Source organism: Mustela lutreola, chromosome 13, assembly GCF_030435805.1.
Source record: "Mustela lutreola isolate mMusLut2 chromosome 13, mMusLut2.pri, whole genome shotgun sequence".
Taxonomy (NCBI): Eukaryota; Metazoa; Chordata; class Mammalia; order Carnivora; family Mustelidae; genus Mustela; species Mustela lutreola.
Window position 1 is genome coordinate 10,958,553 of NC_081302.1, and position 24,024 is coordinate 10,982,576.

At 39.2% G+C, this 24,024-nt stretch overlaps 1 protein-coding gene across 2 annotated transcripts in view; it reads right to left on the reverse strand.

Annotated features, from left to right (window-relative positions):
* Positions 1–24,024, reverse strand: part of PCCA (propionyl-CoA carboxylase subunit alpha) — a 414,664-nt gene that overhangs the window by 363,996 nt on the left and 26,644 nt on the right. For both annotated transcript variants that reach the window (XM_059143714.1, XM_059143713.1), the window contains 3 exons: positions 18,406–18,483; positions 12,836–12,883; positions 12,657–12,725 (listed from right to left, as the gene is read on the reverse strand). In XM_059143714.1, coding sequence (XP_058999697.1) covers positions 12,657–12,725; positions 12,836–12,883; positions 18,406–18,483 — 195 coding nt within the window. The remainder of the gene's footprint in view (positions 1–12,656; positions 12,726–12,835; positions 12,884–18,405; positions 18,484–24,024) is intronic.

Consider the following 24,024-nt stretch of genomic DNA (forward strand, 5'->3'; position numbering starts at 1 on the left):
GAGGCAATGCAAACAGGGCGAGTGGGAGAGGGACAAGCAGGCTTCCCACCGAGCAGGCTTCATCTCAGGACCCAGGACCCAGGACCCAGATGTGAACTGAAGGCAGATGCTTAACGACTTAGTCACCCAGGTGCCCCTCAAATAACTAGTATTTATACTATTTATACTATACAATTTCCCTACACAAAAATAAGAAATTTAAGTCCTACAAATTTCAGACCAAAGTGTTTTACCTTTTCCACTATTTCTATGAAGCTATATTGTGTTTTCCACCTTGTTGATACATATACAGGAAAGCTATATATATTATTTAACTACCAGAGAGATTTTTTTTTTACTATTTCTGAAGAATTATTCAGTTAACTGTATAACTAGAAACAATACAATCTTACTATTTCTGCCTTTCCCTCCCACCATTTTACAACTCTTGTCTAAATGCATTACTTAGCACTTCTAGAATACTACTGGGGCACCTAGGTGGCTCCGTCATTAAGCCTCTACCTTCAGCTTGGGTCATGACCACAAGGTCCTAAAATCAAGCCCTGCATCAGGCTCCCTACACAGCCAGGAGCCTGCTTCTCCCTCTCCCACTCCCCCTGCTTGTATTCCCTCCTTCACTGTGTCTCAAATAAATAAATATTTTTTTAAATGCTATTAAATCATAGTAGTGATAATGAATCTATCAGTCTTCATCCTGAATTTCATAAGAATGCTTCCATGAGGTATAACCTTTTTATTAAGGGAAGGCAGCATGCATCTAATCCTGTTTTACTAAGGATTTTACAAGAAGACAGTGAATTTCTTGTAATGACATTTCCGCTTCTATCAAGATGATCATCTAGTTTCCCTCTACTACCTTATTAGTATATTCAATTAAGTTAATAGTCTCTAATACTGAACCATACTGAAATGTCATGAATACATTCTGTGTGGCTGCAGCACACTATTTAAATAAATTATGTTACCCTATTTCCTATTAGGATTCTTCTATCAATATATGACAGTCATTGTAATTTTATTTTTCGCTTACTATCTTTGCCCAGATTTTGATTGCTGAGTTCTTATGGTAGTTTCATAAAAAAATAAGTATTTTCTAAAAAGGAAATCTATTTTTCTTTCTCTAAGTCTATAGCAATTCTAGTAGTGTCAAAATTTCTTGCTTACTGAACACTGCAAAGAATTCTTATGAGAATCTCTACCTGAACACTCTACTCCATTCCTTCCGTAACAACCCAGAGTCCCTTAGTCAGTGATCTCTTACCTTATTCAGGCTCTTTCGTGCACAGTTACAGGTCTATAACTATCACCAATCTTGTACTCCAAGCAAAACAAAACAAATACTTAACATTTATTAAAAGCATGTTAAACCTCACTTTCAATAATGGACAAACAACCAGAAGATCAACAAGGAAACAGAAGACTTGAATACTGCAGTGAACCAACCAGTCCTAAAAGGATCTAGAGAACACTGCACAAAACAGCAGACCAGACATTCTCATTAAGGTCCCATGAAATAGTCTCCATGATAGAACATATGCTAAGACATAAAACAAACACCAAGAAATTTTAAAAGATACAAACAGAGGGGTGCGTGGGTGACTTAGTCAGTTAAGCGTCTGCCATTGCCTCCGGTCATGATCTCACGGTCCTGGGATTGAGCCCCACATAGGCTCCCCAATGAGCAGGGAGTCTGCTTCTCCCTCTCCTTCTACCCCCATCCTGCTTGTGCACACACACTGTCAAATAAATAAAATCTTAAAAAAAAAAAAAGAAAGAAAAAGAAATGAAACAAAGAAAGAAAGAAACAGAAAGCATGTTGTCCAGCCAAAATAGAAGGAAACTGGAAATGAGGAAAGAAAACAATCTTGGGAAGCTCACAAATAATGTGGATTAAACACCACACTCCTAAATAACTAGTGGGTCAAAAAATCACAAGGGAAATAAATACTTTTAAAATAAAAATGTAAAACAAAATACCAAAATATTTGGGTTTCCTGCTCAGTGGGGACCCTGCTTCTCCCTCTTGCTCCCCCTCTTGTGCTGTCAAAAAAAAAAAAAATCTTTAAAAAAAAATAAATACATACTTATATATATACATACATACATCAAGTCAACAACCTCATCTTCTACCTTACAAAAGTTTAAGGGGAGGGCACCTGGGTGGCTCAGTTGGTCAAGCAACTGCCTTCTGCTCAGCTCATGATCCCGGAGTCCCCAGATCAAGTCCCGCAACAGGCTTCCAGCTCCGCAGGGAGTCTGCTTCTCCCTCTGAGCTTCTCCCCTCTCATGCGCTCTCTCTCTCGCTCTCTCTCTCAAATACATAAATAGAAACTTTAATAAAAATTTTAAAAATAGTTTAAAAATTTTTTAAGGTTTTGTTTTGTCTGTTTTTTTTCCTGTGCAGCAGAGTCAGTTTAGCCTCCAACTCTTGATTTCAGCGAGAGTCGTGATCTCAGGGTCATGGGTCGGAGCCCTGAATCAGACTCCATGCCCAACACAGTCTGCTTGGATTGCTCTCTCCCTCTGCCTCTCTCTCAAGTGAATGAGTAAATCTAAAAAAAAGAAGAAGAAGAAGATGAAGAGAAAAGAAAAATAAAAGGAAAGGAACTCTTAAAAAGAGCAAAATAACCCAGAGCAAGCAGAATATAGGGAATAATAAAGACTAAACATAAATGAGGTAGAGAATTAAAAAGAGAAAGATAATATCAAATATTGGCACTTTGAACATATCAATAAAATTGAAAACCTTTAGGGCGCCTGGGTGGCTCAGTGGGTTAAGCCGCTGCCTTCGGCTCAGGTCATGATCTCAGGGTCCTGGGATCGAGTCCCACATCGGGCTCTCTGCTTAGTGGGGAGCCTGCTTCCTCCTCTCTCTCTCTCTCTGCCTGCCTCTCTGCCTACTTGTGATCTCTCTCTGTCAAATAAATAAAATCTTTAAAAAAAAAAAAAAAAAAAATTGAAAACCTTTAGTTCAAGTGACCAAGGAAAAAAAAACGCAGGTGCGTAAAATCAGGAATGTAAGAAATTATTACCAAACTTACAGAAACAAAAATAAGGAAATACTACAATCCTATCAATAAACCTAGAAAGATACCAAATACAGATACTGACTCATAAAAAAACAAAACCTGAATAAACCTGTAAAAGAGATTTAATAATTGAAAAATCATCCACAGAGGGATCCTGCCTGGCTTAGTCAATAGGGTAGGTATTCGACTCATGATTTCAGGGTTGTGAGTTCAAGCACCATGCTGAATAGAGAGATTACTTAAAAATAAAATCTTTAAAAAAATAAAATCTTCAAAAATAAAACAAAAAACACAGTTTCCCATAGAGAAAAGCCCAAAACCAGATGCTTCACTGGTGAATTCTACCAAAACATTTAAGGAATAGCTAATGCCAATTCTTCACAGACTCTTCCCAAAAAAGTAAGAGATGAGGGAACACTTCCCAACTTATGAGGCCAACATCACTCTGATACCAAAAACAAAGCCATCACAAGAAAACTAGAGACCAAAAGCTCTTATAACCATGGATGAAAATTTCTCAACGAAACGCTAATAAAATGAATCCAGCAACACATACAAAAAACTATACACCATGACCAAGTGTGACATAGCCCAGGAATGCAAGGCTGGTTTAATATTCAAAACTTAATGTAGAAGCGCCTGGGTGGCTTAGTGGTTAAAGCCTCTGCTTTCAGCTCAGGTCATGATCCCAGGGTCCTGGGATCGAGCCCCGAATCTGGCTCTCTGCTCCACAGGGAGTCTGCTTCCTCCTCTCTCTCTCTGCCTACTTGTGATCTCTCTCTCTGCCAAATAAATAAATAAAATCTTAAAAAAAAAAAAAAAATTAATGTAATACACCCTATCACTAGAATACTGAACAAGAACCGTATCATCTCAGTAGACACAGAAAAGCATTTGAAATAGTCTAATGTCCAATCACGAAAAAATACTCAATAATCTAGAAATATCAGGGCATTTCCTCAACCTGATAATGGGGAATTTATGAAAATCCCAGAGCCTAAATCAAACGTAATTGTGAAATACTGAATGCTTTCCCCCAAAGATGCGGAATAAAACAAAATGCTTACTCTCACTACTTCAATTATCATTCTGAAGGTCAAAGCCAGGACAATTAAGAAAGAATACAAAATAAAAAGCACCCAGACTGAAAAGAAAGAAGTAAAACTATTTCTATTTGCACATGGTCTTCTAGTGATACTCCTAAGGATCTATTAAAAAAAAAAAAAAAAACAACACATACATATACAGAAACTAATGAACAAGTTCAGCAAGGTAGCAGAACACATGATCACTATGCCAAAGTTGATTGTATTTCTATTAACTTGCAATTAATAAAAACTGAAATTTAAAATATTACAATCCTAATATTAAAAATACTAAATACTTACTAATAAAAATAACAAAGTTAAGTGCAAAACTTATACACTGAAAACTACAAAACACCGCTGAAATTAAAGCAATCAAAGTGGAATCACATCAAATGGAATGTCCAAGTCCATAGGAGGACTTAAAATTGAGAATAACACTTCCCAAACTGATCTGCAGATACAACACAATCCAAAATTCTAGCAGGATACAGTCTTCCACTAGGCCTATCGTCCCTTTATCATTCCAAAAAAATCCTTCCAAAGAATAATAAGGGCATGGAGAACACATAAAAGACAATTCATGACTTGGTAAGAAGCATAATGCCCATTTCGCTTCTTCTATCCTGACCATTTCCCACTGTAGCCCATTAAACTGCTGGTGGACTCTTGCCTCATTCCCTGGACACAGCCACAATAATCTCATCTTGTGTCTATGAACTGCCTTCCTAAGTCCGATTTTGATATTGTTCTCTATCAGTCTTCACTTCTCAAAAAAAGCAGGACAACCTCCTCAACATACTATACTATTTTAAGACTATCCAAGAATAAGCCAACTAGATAACCTGCAAACCCTCCCTACAAGCACCTGAAACCCTAGATTAAATTTAACAAACACCCTTTAAATGAGCAACTTGGCTTACAAGAAACTACAAGCAATCCCCAGGGATCAAAAACAAAGAGGAAGCTGAAAGTCAGACAATACCCAGCAGAGCTGGTATCACAGCTAATCACGGAGAGTGGAAGTGGGGATCTCGAGAATCTAAAGAACCGGGTTGGTGGGCACGTGGAGACTCGAAGAGAGTGGTGGGCCTAGAGAGGTACGCACGCTTCCGGTCCTCTCCCCATACCCTCCTTATTCAGGTCTTCCATCTGGCTGTTTCAGAACTATACCTTTAAATAATAAACTGGTAATCTAGTAAGAAAAAAATTAAAGGGATGCCTGGGTAGCTCAGTTGGTTAAGCGGCTGCCTTCGGCTCAGGTCATGATCCCAGCGTCCTGGGATCGAGTCCCACATCGGATTCCTTGCTCCACGGGGAGCCTGCTTCTCCCTCTGCCTCTGCCTGCCACTCTGTCTGCCTGTGCTCACTCTCTCTCCCTCTCTCTCTCTGATAAATAAATAAAATCTTTAAAAAAATAAAAAAAAAAAAAGAGGGACGCCTGGGTGGCTCAGTTGGTTAAGCAGCTGCCTTCGGCTCAGGTCATGATCCCAGCATCCTGGGATCGAGTCCCACATTGGGTTCCTTGCTCCACAGGGAGCCTGCTTCTCCCTCTGACTCTGCCTTCCACTCTGTCTGCCTGTGCTCGCTCTCGCTCTCTCTGACAAATAAATAAAATCTTAAAAAAAAAAAAAAAGAAAAGAAATTAAAGAATGGAGTTTCAATTCTCAGAAAAAGGAGTTAAAGATTAGAAGGAAAAATCCCTACAAGGCCAGGCTGCTCAAAAAGTTACGCCCAAAGTGAGAAGGGGGGACATATTCATCTACTCAGTACACGGAAGACAAATATCTAAAATTACCTGCTGCGGCTCAAAATTAAAATCTATTCAGCAAATGTCATGCCAGTACGTTAATACAGAAATTAGTCCCTGCTCAAGGATACCCTGGAGAGCCTGGAAGAAACAAATACAGCACCCACCCAACAGGCCAGAACTGTAATCCGAACCATTCTAGGATTCAATAGCAGAGTTTGCAAATTAAGAAGTCAAAAGCCAGGGCGCCTGGGTGGCTCAGTGGGTTAAGCTGCTGCCTTCAGCTCAGGTCATCTCAGGGCCCCGGGATCGAGTCCCACATTGGGCTCTCTGCTCAGCGGCGAGCCTGGTTCCTCCTCTCTCTCTCTGCCTACTTGTGACCTCTCTCAGTCAAATAAGTAAATAAAATCTTTTTTCTTTTTTTTTTTAAAGAAGTCAAAAGCCCAAAACCACACACGTGAGAAGATCATCCATTACAAGGAAAAGTCAGAAACAGACACCTAGGAACTTGGGATACTAGAGCAGTAGGATAGAAGCTTCAAAATAAATAGTTAAAAATGAGCAAGACATGAAAGGAGGTCTCAAATATGTATGAGAAAAAGATAATAACAATAAGCAGATTCAAAATGGAGCAGACTTCACATATTTCTCAACAGGGAGCACCAAACAAATATAACCAAAGTAATTATTGTGTCAGATAATTTTTATCAGTGGATGCAAAAATATTAGAGGAGACGTTGTTGGGGGACAAATATTTACATGGACTCAAAGATTCACACCCAAAAATTTCAAGAGGAAAAAAAAAATCTACCATTATAATGGAGGAAAGTGATTAATAGCTACATCAACCAACTCATCAAACTTAGTGTAACCAGAACCACCAACATTAAGAACCTCTTAATAGGATACAGTAAGAAATAAGATCACTTATGAAGTATTCTCCTCAAAAAATATTTAAACTGAATCTACTCTTGAGGAAAAAAAATCCAACAAATCCAGAATACCTATAAGCTAATTTGCCTAAATAGCAGTATGATGAAAATCAAACAATTTCTTTCTGAAAGGAAGATAGGAGGATTATTGTAGATTAAGAGACTAAAAAAGCAGAATAGACAAATACAATTCATGAACCTTTATTGAACTATGAGTTAAATATGTGTGTGTGTGTGTGTGTGTGTGTGTGTGTGTAAAGACATTTATTTGGATGGCTTAGTCATTAGAGCACCTTCATCTTGAGGTCATGAGTTCAATCCCCATGTTGGGTTTGTAAAGCATAGATTTTTTTTAAAAAAGGTTAAAAAAGAAAAAAGGACATTCGGGGTGTCTGGGTGGCACCCAGTTGGATTAAGCATCATTTGGCTCAGGTCTTGATATCAGGGCCCTGGAATCAAGCCCTGCATAGGGCTCCCTCCTCAGTGGGGGCCTGCATCTTCCTCTCCCTCTGTTACTCTTCCTACTTGTTCTCTCTCCCTCTCTCTGTCACTCATAAATTTTTTTAAAGCAAGAGAGAGAGGGAGAGAGAACAAACAGGAGGAGAGACAGAGGGAGAGGAAAATTTAAAATACTTAAAATTTTAATATATTTAAGTATATTTAACATTAAATTAAATATATTTATATTGATTTAATATTAATTATTTTACTATATTTTAATATATTTAATATTTTAATATATTTAAATATATTTAATATAATATATTTAAATATTAAATATATTAAAATATATTTTTTAAGTTTAAGACCTGGAGATAAGTTGGGAAATATGAATACAGTTTGATTATACTACATAACAACTTGTAATTTTCCTAGCTTTGATAGGGTCTACATAAAAGAATATCCTTTCCCTGGAAATAAATACTAAAGTATTTAGGGGTGAGAAGCCACAGTGTCTGTTACTTAATTTCAAATTTTTTACCAAAAAGAAAAAAAAAAAGAAGAAGAAACATAATATATACTTATATACATATATCTGGATACAGATATAAGCAAATGTACCAAAATGTTAACAACTGGTGAATACAGACAATATTCACTGTACTACTCTTCCAATTATACGTCTGAACAAACAAGAATATAAATAGCCATTAATACAAAAACATACTCAACATCAATATCCATCAGAGAATGTAAATTAAAACTACAATGAAATAACACATCACCAGTAGAATAGCAAAAATTAAAAGGACTGATAAAACCAAGTGCAGACAAGGATATGGAGCAACATGAACACTAACAGGTTATTGATGGGAACAGTATGGTACAATCAAGAATATGGCAGAATCATGTAGGACAACTGTTTGGCAGCTTCTTAGAAACATGCATCTGTTTGTGACAGGAGTCAGCAAAATACCACCCACCAACAGGCCAAATCCAATCTAAGGATTGGATTTGTTTTGGGGTTTTGTTTTGTTTTGGGGTTTTGTTTTGTTTTGTCAGATTTATTTATTTGACAGAAAGAGACACGGCAAGAGGGGGAACACAAGCAGGAGGAATGGGAGAGGGAGAAGCAGGCTTCCCGACGAGCAGGGAACCCAATGTAGGGTTGGAACCCAGGAACCTGGGATTGTGTCCTGAGCCTAAAACAGACTCTTAACAACTGAGCCACCCAGGTGCCCCGTCTTTTTTTTTTTTTTTTTTTTTTTTTTTTTTATAGCCCACAAGCTAAGAATGATTTTTACATTTCTAAAGGGTCCTAAGAAAAAGAAGAAAAAGCACAAGGAAAGGAGACCATACAAAGGAACTTGCAAAGTCTAAAATATGTTTACTCTCCAAACAGACTGACTATCCAAACAGGAAAAGGCTGCTTTGGCGGTCATCTACCCTATGACCCAGCAATTCCACTCCTAGGTATTTATCCAAGAGAAATGAAAGTTTATGTTTACACAAAGACAGTAGCTAAACACTGGCGGATGTGCCTAATTTAATAAGCTTACCCTAAAATTCACACAGAAGAGCAAAAAAAGATAAGAAACTGAAGACAATTTTAAAGAACAGGACAAGGGGCACCTAGGTGGCTCAGTGGGTTAGAGCCTTTGCCTTCGGCTCGGGTCAAGATCCCAGGGTCCTGGGATGGAGCCCCACATCGGGCTCTCTGCCCAGCAGGGAGCCTGCTTCTTTTCCTCTCTCTCTCTGCCTGCCTCTCGGCCTACTTGTGATCTCTGTCTGTCAAATAAATAAATAAAATATTTTAAAAATAATAATAATAATTTAAAAAATAAAAATAAATTTTTTAAAAAATAAAGAATAGGACAAGGGAAAGGGGACCAATGGGAAAAACTGCATAATCTTCTTTAAAAGCCAATTTTTTCCATTACACATTGTTTGCAAGATGCTTGGCTTTCTTTGTATGACTTACTGCTTAATAGTTGTAGTAACTGTTATCCTTTCTCCCCCACTTAAATGTTAAAAAATTATCTGTGAAAACTATTAACTTGCCATTAAAAACAATCAACTGTTATAGTATTTTCCTGCTGCAATATTTACATTTCCATTTAAGAAATTAACATATAAGAAACATAAGATTTTTGTACTCCAAGTAACACTTTAGATGCTCACCTCTTGAAAACAAACATTGTAACATTAACCAGACATCTGAAAAGCACATCTCATTCAGATTACCCATATTGTAAAGCTGATTAGGTATGATGGTAATCTTTTTTGAATCACACGTGAAGGAAGCAAAATAAACCATCAGAGGAACTCACCCCCGTGGCTTTCTTGAGACTGACACAGAAAGCAAAGAGCAGATATGGCTCTACTGCTGAGGCCTAAATTGAACTTCGAACATCCCAACTAGCATTATTATCCTGAATAGTATGTTTTTAGTAAAGGACTTAAAGTAGATCATACTAAGAGAAGCTCTGGCTGAGCACGCATGCCTGCACCGCGGGGACTGGTCAGTCTTACTCTAAATGATGTACTGTAGTATCTGGTAGACTCATTTCCTTTCCACTTGCAGCAAAAAGTGACTAAAAGTCTTTACTATATGAAACTACCATCTCCGCTTTAGAAGGATATGAAAGGCCATCTTAAAACTTAGACCATCTCTTTTGAAACTAGTTTTTTCAAAGCCTGGAAAGGGACACTCTAGCTCTAGATCAGAATGCTACGGGTGAGAGAGTCTGTGTTCCGTGAATGGAGGTCTGGGTACTTGGATTCGCCACGAGATTTACATGAGGACCAGCATTCGAATAAAGACAGCCTGAAAGTAGCAAGTGCAAAGCACTTCAGTAAAGCTGACAGTTCACTCTCAAGATGGGAGAGCAGGAAGTCCTCTGGGTCGTTCAGGATTGGGTATTACTGGATCTCTCTGGGCTGTGAGGAGCTGTGACAGACAGGACAGAGGTCTCTAATGCAAGAAGGCTTCAGTAGTTTCAGAAACTCCTCCCACAGGTTGGAAGGAGGAGTTTTTGACCCTACAAGGTTAGTACCTGTCAAGGCAGACTTTCTCCATGGCGGGAGCCGGGGGCTCTACCCATGATCCAAGTGAGTCTTGGGGTTACCCTGGAGCAGAGGAAGAGGAGAGCACATTTTCTACACCTGGGGCTCTCTGGTCTGTCAGCCTCAAGGCCTTGGAAGCCACAGGGTCAGGATATTGTGCTCCCAGACTTTTAATGTGTAGCTTACTTATCCTGATCCTCGCCTCTAGTTCGTATCTCTATCATTCCACTTGACGGACTTGGGACTCTGTCTCAGGGCACTCCTTCCCCTGGTCAAGTCTAGCTTCCACCTAACAAGAACACAAAACCAAAAATTTAAGAATGGGGGGGGGCACCTGGGTGGCTCAGTTGGTTAAGTGACTGCCTTTGGCTCAGGTCATGATTCTGGAGTCCTAGGATCGAGTCCCACGTGGGGCTCCCAGTTCCATGGGGAGTCTGCTTCTCCCTCTGACCTTCTCCCCTCTCATGCTCTCTCTCAGATAAATCAATAAAATCTTTAAAACAAAAAAGAAAGAAAGAAATTTAAGAATGGGAAAAGGTAGTCATGCTATTAAGGGCCAGAACACCAACAATGGAATATAAACATGAAAAAAGTCAAAATATAATTCTGGACAATCCATGCCAACAGTGCTCTTCACGAGAACACAGGATAGAGAACTACCTGTACTCTGATAGGAGAAAAAATAAGTAAAAGGTTACTATCAGACTTGATGTAAAAACAGTGACTGTCCACAATTCAAACCTTTTTCTCTTAATTCACCCATGAATGAAAACACCTCAGGAACTACGAACACAATGAAAATGAACACAGGACAAGGAGAGGGTTTTGTTGTCGGGGTTCTGGGTTTTTGTTTTTAAGATTTTATTTATTTATTTGACAGAGATCACAAGTAGGCAGAGAGAGAGAGACTAGAGGAAGCAGGATCTCCACTGAGCAGAGAGCCTGATGCGGGGCTCGATCCCAAGGTCCTGGAATCATGACCTGAGCCAAAGGCAGAGGCTTTAACCCACTGAGCCACCCAAGCACACCTGGGTTTTTTATTTTTATTGTTGTTGTTGTTTTGTTTTGTTTTTAAAATCTGAAAGTAATCTTTCCACCCAATGCAGGACTCAGACTCACAATCCCAAGATCAAGAGTGGCACACTCCACCAACGGAGCCAGCCAGGCATCCCAAGGAGGAGGAATTTTAAATCTATTACTAGCCTTAGGGTGACACAAAATTTTTTCTAAAGGAATTTGCTGTTGATAAATGCCTTAGTTTAGTGATCAAGAAAGAGATTAAAGTAATAGTTTTCTCATGATTTCATGACTATCTTGTAAGGAATATAAACTACTATTGAAGTTATCAGTTAAAACAAAATTATTAGCAAAGAAAAGAGGCCAGAAACTACTATTAAAAAAAAAAAAAACCCTACATACATAAAATAAGTTTATTTAATTGCTTCATTTAACTGTTTTTAAGTAAACAATAACAATTTTAAATGTATCCATCAAATAAACAAGATAAATAGTTAACCTTTATTTTCAGGAAATTAGAGAAGCCCACAACAGTTCTCTTCTTTTTTTAAAGAAGGAAGACAGTCACAATTGAGCTAAATGAACATTGTATAGGTAAAACAAGAAATCACAAATACTCAAAATTTCCACATTATATTACTATACAGTAAAAGCTGACATTACCAATAGGTCTTGTTACCAAAAGTAGTGTGCAAGAATGAAAAACACTTTAAGTACAACTTCTTATATTTCATACCCTAAAGTTCCAATAATTTACATTCCTTTCTCATGGGATTTTTTTCTACTCCTTCATAGTTTATTACTGCTAAATGTGCCTGCTGTGGTTAAAAATCCCCAATAAAATAATGTATCATTCACTGCTTTATACTATTCCTTGTGTCTATGTCCAATTAGTATTAGCCTATCCTTCTTTTATCAAACTTTCAACTGAAAACGAAGCATTCAGAAAGGTTAAAACAATTAAACAGAATTCAGCTGTGGGAAAATGTGCTCTCAAAAGGCAGCATGGTACAAACAGCTCATGAAGCTTTGAACTGAACTTCTTCAAGCTTTGCTCAAATCTACTTCGTGGTCAGCAACCAAGTCTAGCAATTTTTAAACTAGCAAGTTTTTAAAACCTTGGGGGAAAAAAGTTTAGACACATATTAAAGACATTTTGATGCTTCCATTTTGCTTAATACAGGAGTCAGTAATTTTTTTTTTTTTTTTTTTTTTGGTAATTGTGTGTATCCTTTTCGAGCCAAGGGGGAAAAAAAGAACTTAACATCTTCTACCTTTTTTTTTTTAACTACAAATAAATAAGGTCCTGATTCAAATAAAGCAAAAATATACTTACAGAACTAGCATCAACATCACTATGGATGGCAACCGTCTTAATGCCCATCTTCTTGCAAGTTTTAATAACCTATTTTAAAATACATAAACATTATCTATTATCAGGGATTTGGATTTAAAGGGATTTAATAATAAAATTCACAAAGGAAAATGGAAAAATAAGATTAAAATTCTACTCACCCTACATGCAATTTCTCCTCTATTAGCAATAAGAATTTTATCAAAAGTCTAAAGAGAAAAAAAACACACATCAGAAATTGTTACTCTCACGTTGGAAAACAAGCTTTCCCACAACACTGGATGTGATCTTAAAAAACGTTACTTCCTAGAACAGTATTAAATATCATACATATGTTCATCCACAACCAGGCTGCTATTAAACTCATCTGGTAGGATCTGGCCCTGTAATCACTCTGTTAAAGCACCAATTAGATGCAGTAATCATAAGTAGACTAAGGGGATATTTATAAATTCTCTTGCCAGAAGATAATCTTCAAATGACACTTCTGAATGCTAAAAAACTTTAGATAGAATTGCTTGACCACTTACTCGGTAATTTATATTCTAGATTCAGGCAAATTCTAAGGTCATGAGTTGTTCATCAAAGGAAAGTCTAATTTTTCCATCATCTTTGTTGGGCATTAAATGGTATTTTCAGTAACTAAGAAGAGAAACTAATTATGCTTATACCCAAAGATTCCCAGACCAAGCAGGTTCTGCTATTTGAATACAATACAGCCCCATTTTGAAGCAGCTGAGGCCTCATAATAGAGGTCCATTCTGCATGGAGTTAGAGACCTCAATTCTTAGCCCAGCATTGCCACTAACAATAACCTATCTGACTTGAAGCAAATCAATCAATCTCTGTAGATCTTTACTTCCACATATAAACTGATAACATTCTAAGGGGGAAACTATTTAATAAGGTTCTCTTACTATTCTAAAACTGTACAGGCTAATCCTTTTAAAGAAACACAATTACAAGTAATTTGGATACATTTTAGTATGCAACTATTTCTGGATTAGTGAATTATTATAAGTTAAATAGAACTAGAGAAAAAGTTTTAGTTACATTTCCAAAAGAAAGTTAAAGCTATATATGATCTTAAAAGTCCTCTTACATAACCGAAAACAGTATTTTAACCCAACAGGGAGTCACAATCTCAGCATCAGAAAAGGCTTTCAAAGTCTTGGTCTAACCTTCATGTTATACATGGCTTATTCCACCAAACTGAGACATGCCTCTGCCTTAAAAGTTGGTAAACTCCTAATCGGACAGAACCCGCATCATTCAGAGCCTTGCACAGAACCAAACTGAGACATGCCTCTGCCTTAAAAATTGGTAAACTCCTGGGGTGCCTGGGTGGCTCAGTGGGTTAAAGCCTCTGCCTTTGGCTCAGGTCATGATCCCAGGGTCCTGGGATCGAGCCCCGGCATCGGGCTGTCTGCTCAGCAGGGAGCCTGCTTCCTCCTCTCTCTCTGCCTGCTTCTCTGCCTACTTGTGATCTCTCTCTGTCAAATAAATAAATAAAATCTTTAAGAAAAAAAAATTGGTAAACTCCTAATCTGACAGAACCTGCATCATTCAGAGCCTTGCACAGATGGGCCCTTAAAGTATCCTAATCCCACCCCCAGCCTGAGACTGCAAACTCATCTGCCTTTCTACACCCAAGTGGTCATGGTAAACCCCTGCTGAACCCGAAGAATATTTAAAAAAAAACAAAACTGTACTTCTTTGAACTTCATTTTAAAATGTACATTTTAGTATGTATGAAACAGATGACACCTGATAGAAACAGCATAAACAATGAAATTACACATGCAGCAACTGTTACAGCTAATGTAACAGATTATAACATTATAGGGATTAAGAACTCCATCCTAATTTTTATCTGAGTGGCAGAATATAGTTAAGAGCCAGTCCGGAACCAAAGCGCCCAGGCTGTAATCCCAACCCTACCACATGCTCCTGTGTGGCCAAGCCACCCTTTTCGTGTTCTTCTCCTTCCTTCCAAGTTTTTATTCCAATTCAAGTTAGTAAACATACAGTGTCATACTGGCTTCAGGAGTAGAATTTAGTGACTCATCACTTACATGGAATACCCTGTGCTTACCACAAAAGGGCAAGCCACCCTTCTTGACCCTCATTTCCTGGTATGTAAAAGGACAGTAATAATAGCACGTTCCTCGAGAGGCTGAGAGAATGTGAAAGAACACCCTGACGGTGTTGAGAGCAGTGCCCAGCACACAATTTATTCCCAGGACGTGTTAGCCATAGCTTTTATTATTCACTCCTTTGGGCCACACACCACACTGTTTATGCCAAATCTAGGAGTATGAGCCTATCGAACAGGGCAAAATCTCTATCAGAACGAGTATCTGCACCTACATGACTTCCCTGCGCAGGGCTTGCGACGGTCCATTTTATGTGCAACTGGGCCACAGGGTGCTCAGATGAAACGTGACTTCTGGGTGTGTCTAGTGTGTTTCCAGAGGAGACTAACATGCGTGTCAGCAGATTCAGCCCCGTACACTGCCCTCCCCAAAGTGGGGGAGCACTATCTCATCCATGGAGGGCCCAAGAGAGAAAAAGTAGAGGAAAGAAGTGTTTGTTTTGCCTTTCTGATTGAGCTGGGGCATGGGTCTTCTTCCTCGGACTTACTGACACCGCTGGCTCCCAGCCAGAATTACACTAGCATGTTTCCTGTGTCTTGGGCTTGCAGGGGGAAGATCACGGGACTTGGCCTCAACTGGGAGCCAGCAGATCTCCATATATATCCTACTGGTTCAGTCTGTCTAAAGAACCCTGACCAATACAGGACTGTTAACACCAATTAGTGCACAAGCTAAATAAAGCTGATTACATCAATTAACTTCCCATACATAAGATATTCTCTCAAATAAACGTATGTATATGGTTCAGGGTTTAAAAGATACCAAAGTCAGGGGCGCTGGGTGGCTCAGTGGGCTAAAGCCTCTGCCTTCAGCTTAGGTCATGATCCCAGGATCCTGGGATCAAGCCCCACATTGGGCTCTCTGCTCAACAGGGAGCCTACTTCCTCCTCTCTCTCTGCCTGCCTTTCTGCCTACTTGTGATCTCTGTCTGTCAAATAAACAAAATCTTTAAAAAATAAAAAATAAAAAAAATAAAAGATACCAAAGGCAATATACTATAGAGACACCCAGGTCTTTGTTCCAAAAGCAGCTACTATTACCAATTTCCTGTATATTCTTGCAGATAAGCTATGCATATAAAAATATAAATACAAATAAATTCATACCAATTTTAAAATTCCCTCTGCATCAAAAATTACAGGGAAACATCAAGAACATTTGACAACTTCAATGTACAATATTGCACAATCACGACAAAGTGTGGTAAGTGCTATAATACAACTACACCGGGGCACCTGGGTGGCTCAGTGGGTTAAGCCTCTGCTTTTGGCTCAGGTTACCATCTCAGGGTCCTGGGATTGAGCCCCGCATCGGGCTCTCTGCCAAGCGTCTGCCTTTGGCTCAGGTCATGATCCCACCGTCCTGGGATCTAGTCCCACATTAATCACCCTGCTCAGCAGGAAGCCTGCTTCTCCCTCTCCCACTTCCCCTGCTTGCTGGAAGTTCCCTCTTGTGTCTCTCTATATCAAATGAATAAATAAAATCTTTAAAAAAAAAAAAAAAAAAAGAATCAAAGGTCAACTGGATTCTTCCATTCTGCTCCTTCAGGGGCTAAGAATTAATATTAAGAGCCAGAACACATACCTTGCACAGCACTAATTTCATCAGTGACAGCCCATTTCTAACAACTATTATAGCTAACGAGGAAGGCTACCAGAGCTAACAGAGAGAAAGACAGCTGGACCCTTTGTAGTATTCTAGACTGCCCCTCACTCTGGACTGTGACCTCTAGTACAAGTACTAGCTGACTACTCCGTAGAATGTTTCTAGGTAGGACAGCTCACTACTAGACCGAACTCAACACGTATGCAGAAATACATAGACATACAAGCACCCCAAGGCATACTATCTATGCTGAAGTTTTCATACTAAACCATGGGTTTTGGGGCACCTGGGTAGCTCAGTCGGTCAAGCATCCAACTCTTGTTTGCGGCTCAGGTCATGATCTCATGGGTCATGGACCAGAGGCCCATGTCCAGCTCTGTGCACAGTGAGAAGTTGGCTTGAGATTCTCTCCCTCTACTCCTCCCCCTCCTCATGCAAATAAATCTTCAAAAAAAAACAAAAAAATTAAGAAACATGATTTCATAATAGTGAGTTTATCACAGCTAATTCATCTGGACCAGTGCTGTCCAATAAAGTAACCACCAGCTACAAGGCTACTGAGCTCTTCAAATGTGGCTAATCGAATCAAACTGCCAGATGTATAAATTATATACTAGATTTAGAAGGTCTGGTACAAAACAAAAAGAAGAATGTAAAGTATCTTACTGATATTTCAATATATAATCAGTATAAAAAGTGACACTTTAGATAGAGAATTGAAACATACTGTTAAAAATTTTCTTAATGTGACTATGAGAAAATTTAAAATGATATGCCCTGCAATTGTGTTATTGTATTGCTACTGAACTACAGTGAAATAGACCCTTTCTCCAAGCCTCCAGAATTTATTTTCAAGATTTTATTTATTTATTTGTCAGAGAGAGAGAAAGAGAGGGAGCGCGCGCACGAGAGGATAGCACACAAGTAGGGGGCGTGGCAGACAGAGCAAGAAGCAGGTTCCCCACTGAACAAGGAGTCTGATACAGGGCTTGATCCCAGAACTCTGGGATCATAACCTGAGCTGAAGGCAGATGCTTAACTGAACTGAGCCACCCAAGTGTCCCTCCAAGCCTCTGGATTCTTCTGAGTTTTATTTACTTCAAGAGATGATTTAGAACGTACCTCCGCTACTTCATTCTCAAATAATCATTCACCAGTTTGGCCTTCATGACATTCAACCTGAACTATTCCTTAACCAAAACTCCTTCCTGTCCTCTTTGAGGCCTTCACTGTCACAAATTGTGTTTACCCCAATAATCACCACTTCCACGTCCACCCAATCTCATATAACAGCCTCAACCATTATCCTCTATCAGGATTTTCACTAGAATTCTCTTGTCCCAAAATTTATAATTTACAATTTTATAAATTACAAAATTTACAATTATAAAAATGCCTTCAAAATTAATCCTATAAATATTAAATGGAAAAAAATCAGTAGTTTAATCAAAATCTCTCCAATGCCCAGAATTTAAGAATGTTATGTTATTCTACTGAATACAAGGGAAACACTATAAATTTATTCAATTTTTGGTATAGATACCAAAATTTAAGACTCAGATTGTGGCCCACAATGAAGAAAGAAAGATTGAGCACCTATAAAACCTATGACATTAGAGCAGTAATTACACATCATTAATAAAATTTACAATCTGGGGCGCCTGGGTGGCTCAGTGCGTTAAGCCGCTGCCTTCGGCTCAGGTCATGATCTCAGGGTCCTGGGATCGAGTCCCGCATCGGGCTCTCTGCTCAGCAGGGAGCCTGCTTCCCTCTCTCTCTCTCTCTCTCTCTCTGCCTGCCTCTCCATCTACTTGTGATTTCTCTCTGTCAAATAAATAAATAAAATCTTTAAAAAAAAAATAAATAAATAAAATAAAATAAAATAAAATTTACAATCTGTCCAGTGAACACAGCATGGAGACAAAGTAAAACCATTATAACTTTGCTATTCAAAGTATTTAAATACTTACTTTTTCATTAGAATCATATCCTGCTGAACAGAGACGACGGGACACCATTAAGTGCGGTCTTGAGTAGTGTGGAACATGCTACCAAAAAAAAAAAAAAAAAAAAAGAAATGAATTACAGATACTTGAATGGGCTTTAAAAATATTTTTTTCAAGGTAATTCTTCCAGTATGCTTCGACCTAAAATATTTTACCGATCAATGTATGTAGTTCCAAGCCACAGGCCCTAACTGTGGAAAATAAATCATAACTTCAGACATATCCCTTTGGCACACAAGAGAAACCAAAAGGCAACAGAAGGATCTCTAGAAAAGTAAAATAAGAGTCAATGGGTCAATCTTAATTATAGAGAACTGACGTTACCAGAGGGGTGGGGGATTCAAGAGTGCACTTGTGATAAGCACTGGGGGATACGTATAAGCGTTGAATCACTATACCGTACATCTAAAACTAATATAACAAAATGTATGTTAACTGGAATTAAAATAAAAACTTAAAAAAAAAAAAACAAAGGTCAATGGGTCAAATAAAATTTGAAGAAAAAAGGTCTGATTAGGCAGACTGACACAGCAGGATCCTAAGGTCACCTACAACACAGAACCTCATACAACATAAAATAGGAGTCTTGGCTTTTAAGGAGCTTCCATTTTAACAGGGACCAGAAAGTAATACAACTTTTTGTTTGCTATTATCTTGAACATGATTTCTTCTTTTACTTTTTCTGGTACAGTGAAAAGGTAATGGTAATAATCAAGTTCACCTCTACTTCGTTATTATAAATGTTTGTGTAAAAAATGTATCTTAAGGCTTTAAAACATGAGCAATCATCACTAATAAAATTTATAGTCAAAGATTTAAGAGAACAATTTACCCAGTAGTCACCGATAAAGCTAGATCAAAAAAAAAAAAGATGAACAGAAGGTAGGGGGAGTGAAAGGCAACCAGCACTACCTCTTAGTGTTTCTAAGAAGACAAAGCAATTAAGAAGCAAATGTTTTTATAGCAACATTTTTCAATAAACTCAAAAATTCATATAATTGGTAAAGCATCAAGCCCCAAATTACAAAATGTAATCTTAATACAAAAGTGAAGGTAATGGGAGCCTGGGTGGCTCAGTCAAGCAGCTCCCTTCCGCTGGGCTCTGGTCATGATCCCAGGGGCCTGGGATTAAGCCCCACATCGGGCTTCCAGCTCAAGGGGGCGTCTGCTTTTCCCTCTCCCTCTGCCCCTCCCTCACCCCCCACCTTGTGCTCTCTCAGGCTGGCTAGCTGGCTCACATTCTCGCTCTCAAATAAATCTTTTTAAAAAAATAGATAAGAAAGATATACTTTAGACAATGAAGCCCACAGTATCAAGTAAAAGACTAGTTAAGACAATGGTCTGAGACTGGCAAACACACTCCATACTCCATCCCTTCTAAAGATCAAAACTCACTCTTGCACACCTTCAGACATCCCTCTAAGTTCAAGAGTATTAGGCCCAATTCTTTTTTTTTTTTTTTTTTTTTTTTTTTGACAGAAATCACAAGGACACAGAGAGGCAGGCAGAGATGGAGGGGGAATCAGGCTCCCCACTGAGCAGTGAGCCCAATGTGGGGCTCTATCTCAGGACCCCGATATCATGACTTGAGCTGAAGGTAGAGGCATTAGCCCACTGAGCCACCCAAGCACCCCTAGGCCCAATTTTAAAAATCAGTAAGGGGAGGTGCACACCTGGATGGCTCAGGTGGTGATCTCCAGGTCCTGGCACGGAGCCCCATATCGGGCTCCAGCTCAGTGGGACGTCTTGCTTCTCCCTCTGCCTCTCCCCCGGCTTGGGCTTTGTCTCCCTCTCTCAAATGAATAAATAAAATCTTAAAGAAAAATGAGTAAAGGGAATCCAGAGAATTTTAATTTGTCAAAAGTCCTCGGGCTAGGTTGCAATGGTTCCAAGATTTAAGCTTAGATCCATTCAAAGCATTCTGGAGTTTGAGAAAATAAAAAAGTAACAGACCTCCCACATTAACACCGATGTCTCTGCAAAGACAGGATTTGAGGAGGAAACAAAAATTTACCTGGAGGGTCTAGCCACTCTTTACATGCCCAATAAAAATTCAGTCTTCCACTGCCTTCAGTAGAACAGACATATTTACTCCTACACCAGACTGATTAGGATAAAGGTAATTCTTCTTCCCTGGAAAAATCAGGTCTTGTGTTTACAGCCTCAGCCAAAGCAGAAAACAAACTAAGAAAACAAATTTTAAGAATAAAGAAAAGCAAAAGCTTCCTGGGAATTTCTCAGATTTATACTGCAGCAAGGCAGCATTGGGATATTTACACACAGTAAACATACCAGCTTCCTATCCATTTTATAAAATGTAACAACGAAACAGTTTACATTTTTACAAACTCTCCCTAATACTATAAGGCACATAATGGTCTGCTGCATAAACAGATCAACATAGTACTTTTACAAATGACAAAAACCTGTCTTTCATCACTAACAAATAAAGGCTGTGAGTGAATCCTGATGGCAAAAACCCAATGGGCACAAACCAAATGTGCGTCTTCCAGAGACAAGACACAACCTGAGGTGGACATTTGAGGTATTCGAATCAGCTTCAGAGAGTGAGAACAATAGTGATGTTCATGTCTGGGGAAGGGAACCTGCAAAGAGGCTGGGTGGCTCAGCTGGTTAAGCGTCTGCCTTTGGCTCAGGTCTTGATCCCGGGGTCCTGGGATTGAGCTCTGGCTTGGGCTCCCTGTTCAGTGGGGAGTCTGCTTCTCCCTCTTCCTCTATGCACTCTTGAGCGCTCTCTCGTTCTCAAATAAATAAATAAATAAATAAGGCAGCCTGACACCCAGCAAAGAACTATGGGAGGGGGCACCTGGGTGGCTCATTGTTAAGCATCAGGTCATGATCCCAGCGTCCTTAGATTGAGACCCACATCAGGCTGCCTGCTCGGTGGGAAGCCTGCTTCTTCCTCTAACTCTGCTGCTCACCTGCTTGTGTTCCATCTCTCACTGGTTCTCTCTCTGTCAAATAAATAAATAAAGTCTTTATTTAAAAAAAAAAAAAAAAAAAAAAGAGCTACAGGAGAAGAAATCGGAGTTCTAACCCTAACTCTAGGACTTGAACCAACCACTCTGACCCCTCTGCTCTCTTCTAAGAAGGAAAGCTTCGATAGGGTCTCTTACTAACAAAAACCACTATTATCCAAAAGCAAGAGCAGAACACAGGGATATCTAACATGTACAAAACTCTGACGATCGTGAGAGAAAATGCAATCAATCCAACCAAAGTCAACATACAGGCCAAGAACATGGGGACCCAGATCTCACTGCTCAACTACTCCGAGAGGAACAAACATGCAGAGCTACTTGGTAGAAACAGAGCTAATTTCATAGATTTTAATAAATATGAATTATGCATTAAGTTTCTAGGCTACCTCTGGGAATAAAAACCTCAAAACTCTTTTTCATGAGATGAGCCCATGAAGAACAAGCTAAACTTACCCCAAAAGGAGAAAGTTTCTCTCCTAGAACCATTCAGAAATTTCAAGTGGCCAAACTCTGAGCAATATTTGGGCCAGCTGACTCAATTATACTCTACTTACCTTTAGGAAACCAACACTAGACTAAAATAGGTCTATGCCACAGTTCCTAAAATTAAATCCCCTCTAAGTTACACCTGACCAAAATGTAGGAGCTGTAGCACTGAATCTAAGTGATCGAGCTGATTTTTTGGAATCTTTTATTACTATGTAAAATACTTGATTCTGAAGATCTAAGACTGTACCTTACCATCAGTACAAACATATATATGTATACACACACACACACACACCTTGTACACATGTGAATTTGTAATAATATGGCCCCAAATATTAAAAAACATAGATTCCCCAGTGAGCCAAATAACTAGAAGTAGAAATTATCCAAGCAGAACTGTAACACCTGAACTCTAAAGAAAAAACAAGTGCTTGGGCCACTTCCACAGCCAGTCGGAACCGGTTTGTAGCAGCCCCATAAAAGCCTTGCCTATTGCTGTTCACTCCCAGCAGACCTTCATGGAAGCCCAAAGTTATGAAGAATACAAGCCAAAAATCGGACAATTCTGTAGAGATATAAGATAAAATTTTCCTATTTCTGTAATCTCTACACCCAATGTGGGGGTGGAATTCACAACCCCAAGATTAGAAGCTGCACGCTCCAGCAACTGAGCCAGCCAGAGGCCCCCCAATTTTTTTTTTAATACAGAGAACAGTTAGTAGAAATCTGCTAATCTGAACCTCTACACAGAATTCTATTATTTTTGTTAAGGATATAACTAACTGACTACAAGCCCAACACAAAAAAGAATTTTTTAGGATTTTATTTATCTGACAGAGTGAGAGAACACAAGCAGGGGAGCAACAGAGGGAGAGGGAGAAGCAGGATCCCAGGACCCTGGGATCATGACCTGAGCCGAAGGCAGAGGCTTAACCATCTGAGCCACGCAGGCACACCCCAAAAAATTTTAAGTAGGCTCCATGCTGGAGGCTTGAACTCACAACCACAAGATCAAGACCTGAGCTGAGATCAGGAGTTTGACACTAAACTGAATGAGCCACCCAGGTGCTTGCAGTCCAGATTCTTTAAAGGTACTTCCTAAAACGAGGAGTCCTAGGGAAAAACCTGAACTAACTCCAACTCTAAAGACTGTTTAGCCTATCACAGGCAAAAGGAGAATTAGGTCAGTGTGTACAAATGACTTCCGAATTACCCCTTAGCATTGGTTCCCTTCTACAAGGTAAAGATGGTGTCTATTTCACACACTTAGAAAGGAAATGGCTCACAGTGTGGCCCATGACAAGCAGCAGAACCTCCAGAGTCACAAGACCTGAGTCCGCTCTTAGCTCCCCTGCCTCACAGTTTCGCCCCAGTCAGGCAGATCGTTTCTCTGGACCCCAATTTCCTTTCAATAAAATGTGAAGACACCTCCCGGCTTTCCCACAGCTGTTAAAAGGATCACATAAATCTTTACAGACTGTAAAGCACCAACAAAATATGATATTAAGCAATAACTAAACCCAGTAATGCAGCTGTCCCCTTCTTAAAGTTGTACCAGACCATTTGGGAGTTACCTTTGGAGCAGTAATAGTCAAGAGCTCTGACCCACACTCAGATTTGCACGTTACAGTAAGCACACAGTAACTGCTACCCAAGGGGCACCTGGGTGACTCAGTGGGTTAAAGCCTCTGCCTTCAGCTTGGGTCATGATCCCAGGGTCCTGGGATCAAGCCCCGCATCGGGCTCTCTGCTCAGCAGGCAGCCTGCTTCTCCCCTCTCTCTGATGCTTCTCTACCTCCTTGAGATCTCTGTGAAATAAATAAATAAAATCTTAAAGGGGGGAAAAAAACCTGTTACCCAAAAAAAGGGAGAAATGCTACAGCTTTTCAACAAACTGGATACAAGCCTACCAGTCATTGCAAACAGGGAAATAAATGTTTTTTGAACACAGCGCCTGTTTTCACATTCAGAACATGGCCTCAGGTGGCAGCTCAAACTAGTAAATCTTACAGGGTTATCTTTAAAAAAAGAAAAAAGTAAACACTAGCTTAAAAACAAATGCTAATGCAAAAACCAAAGTTACTGTTATTCC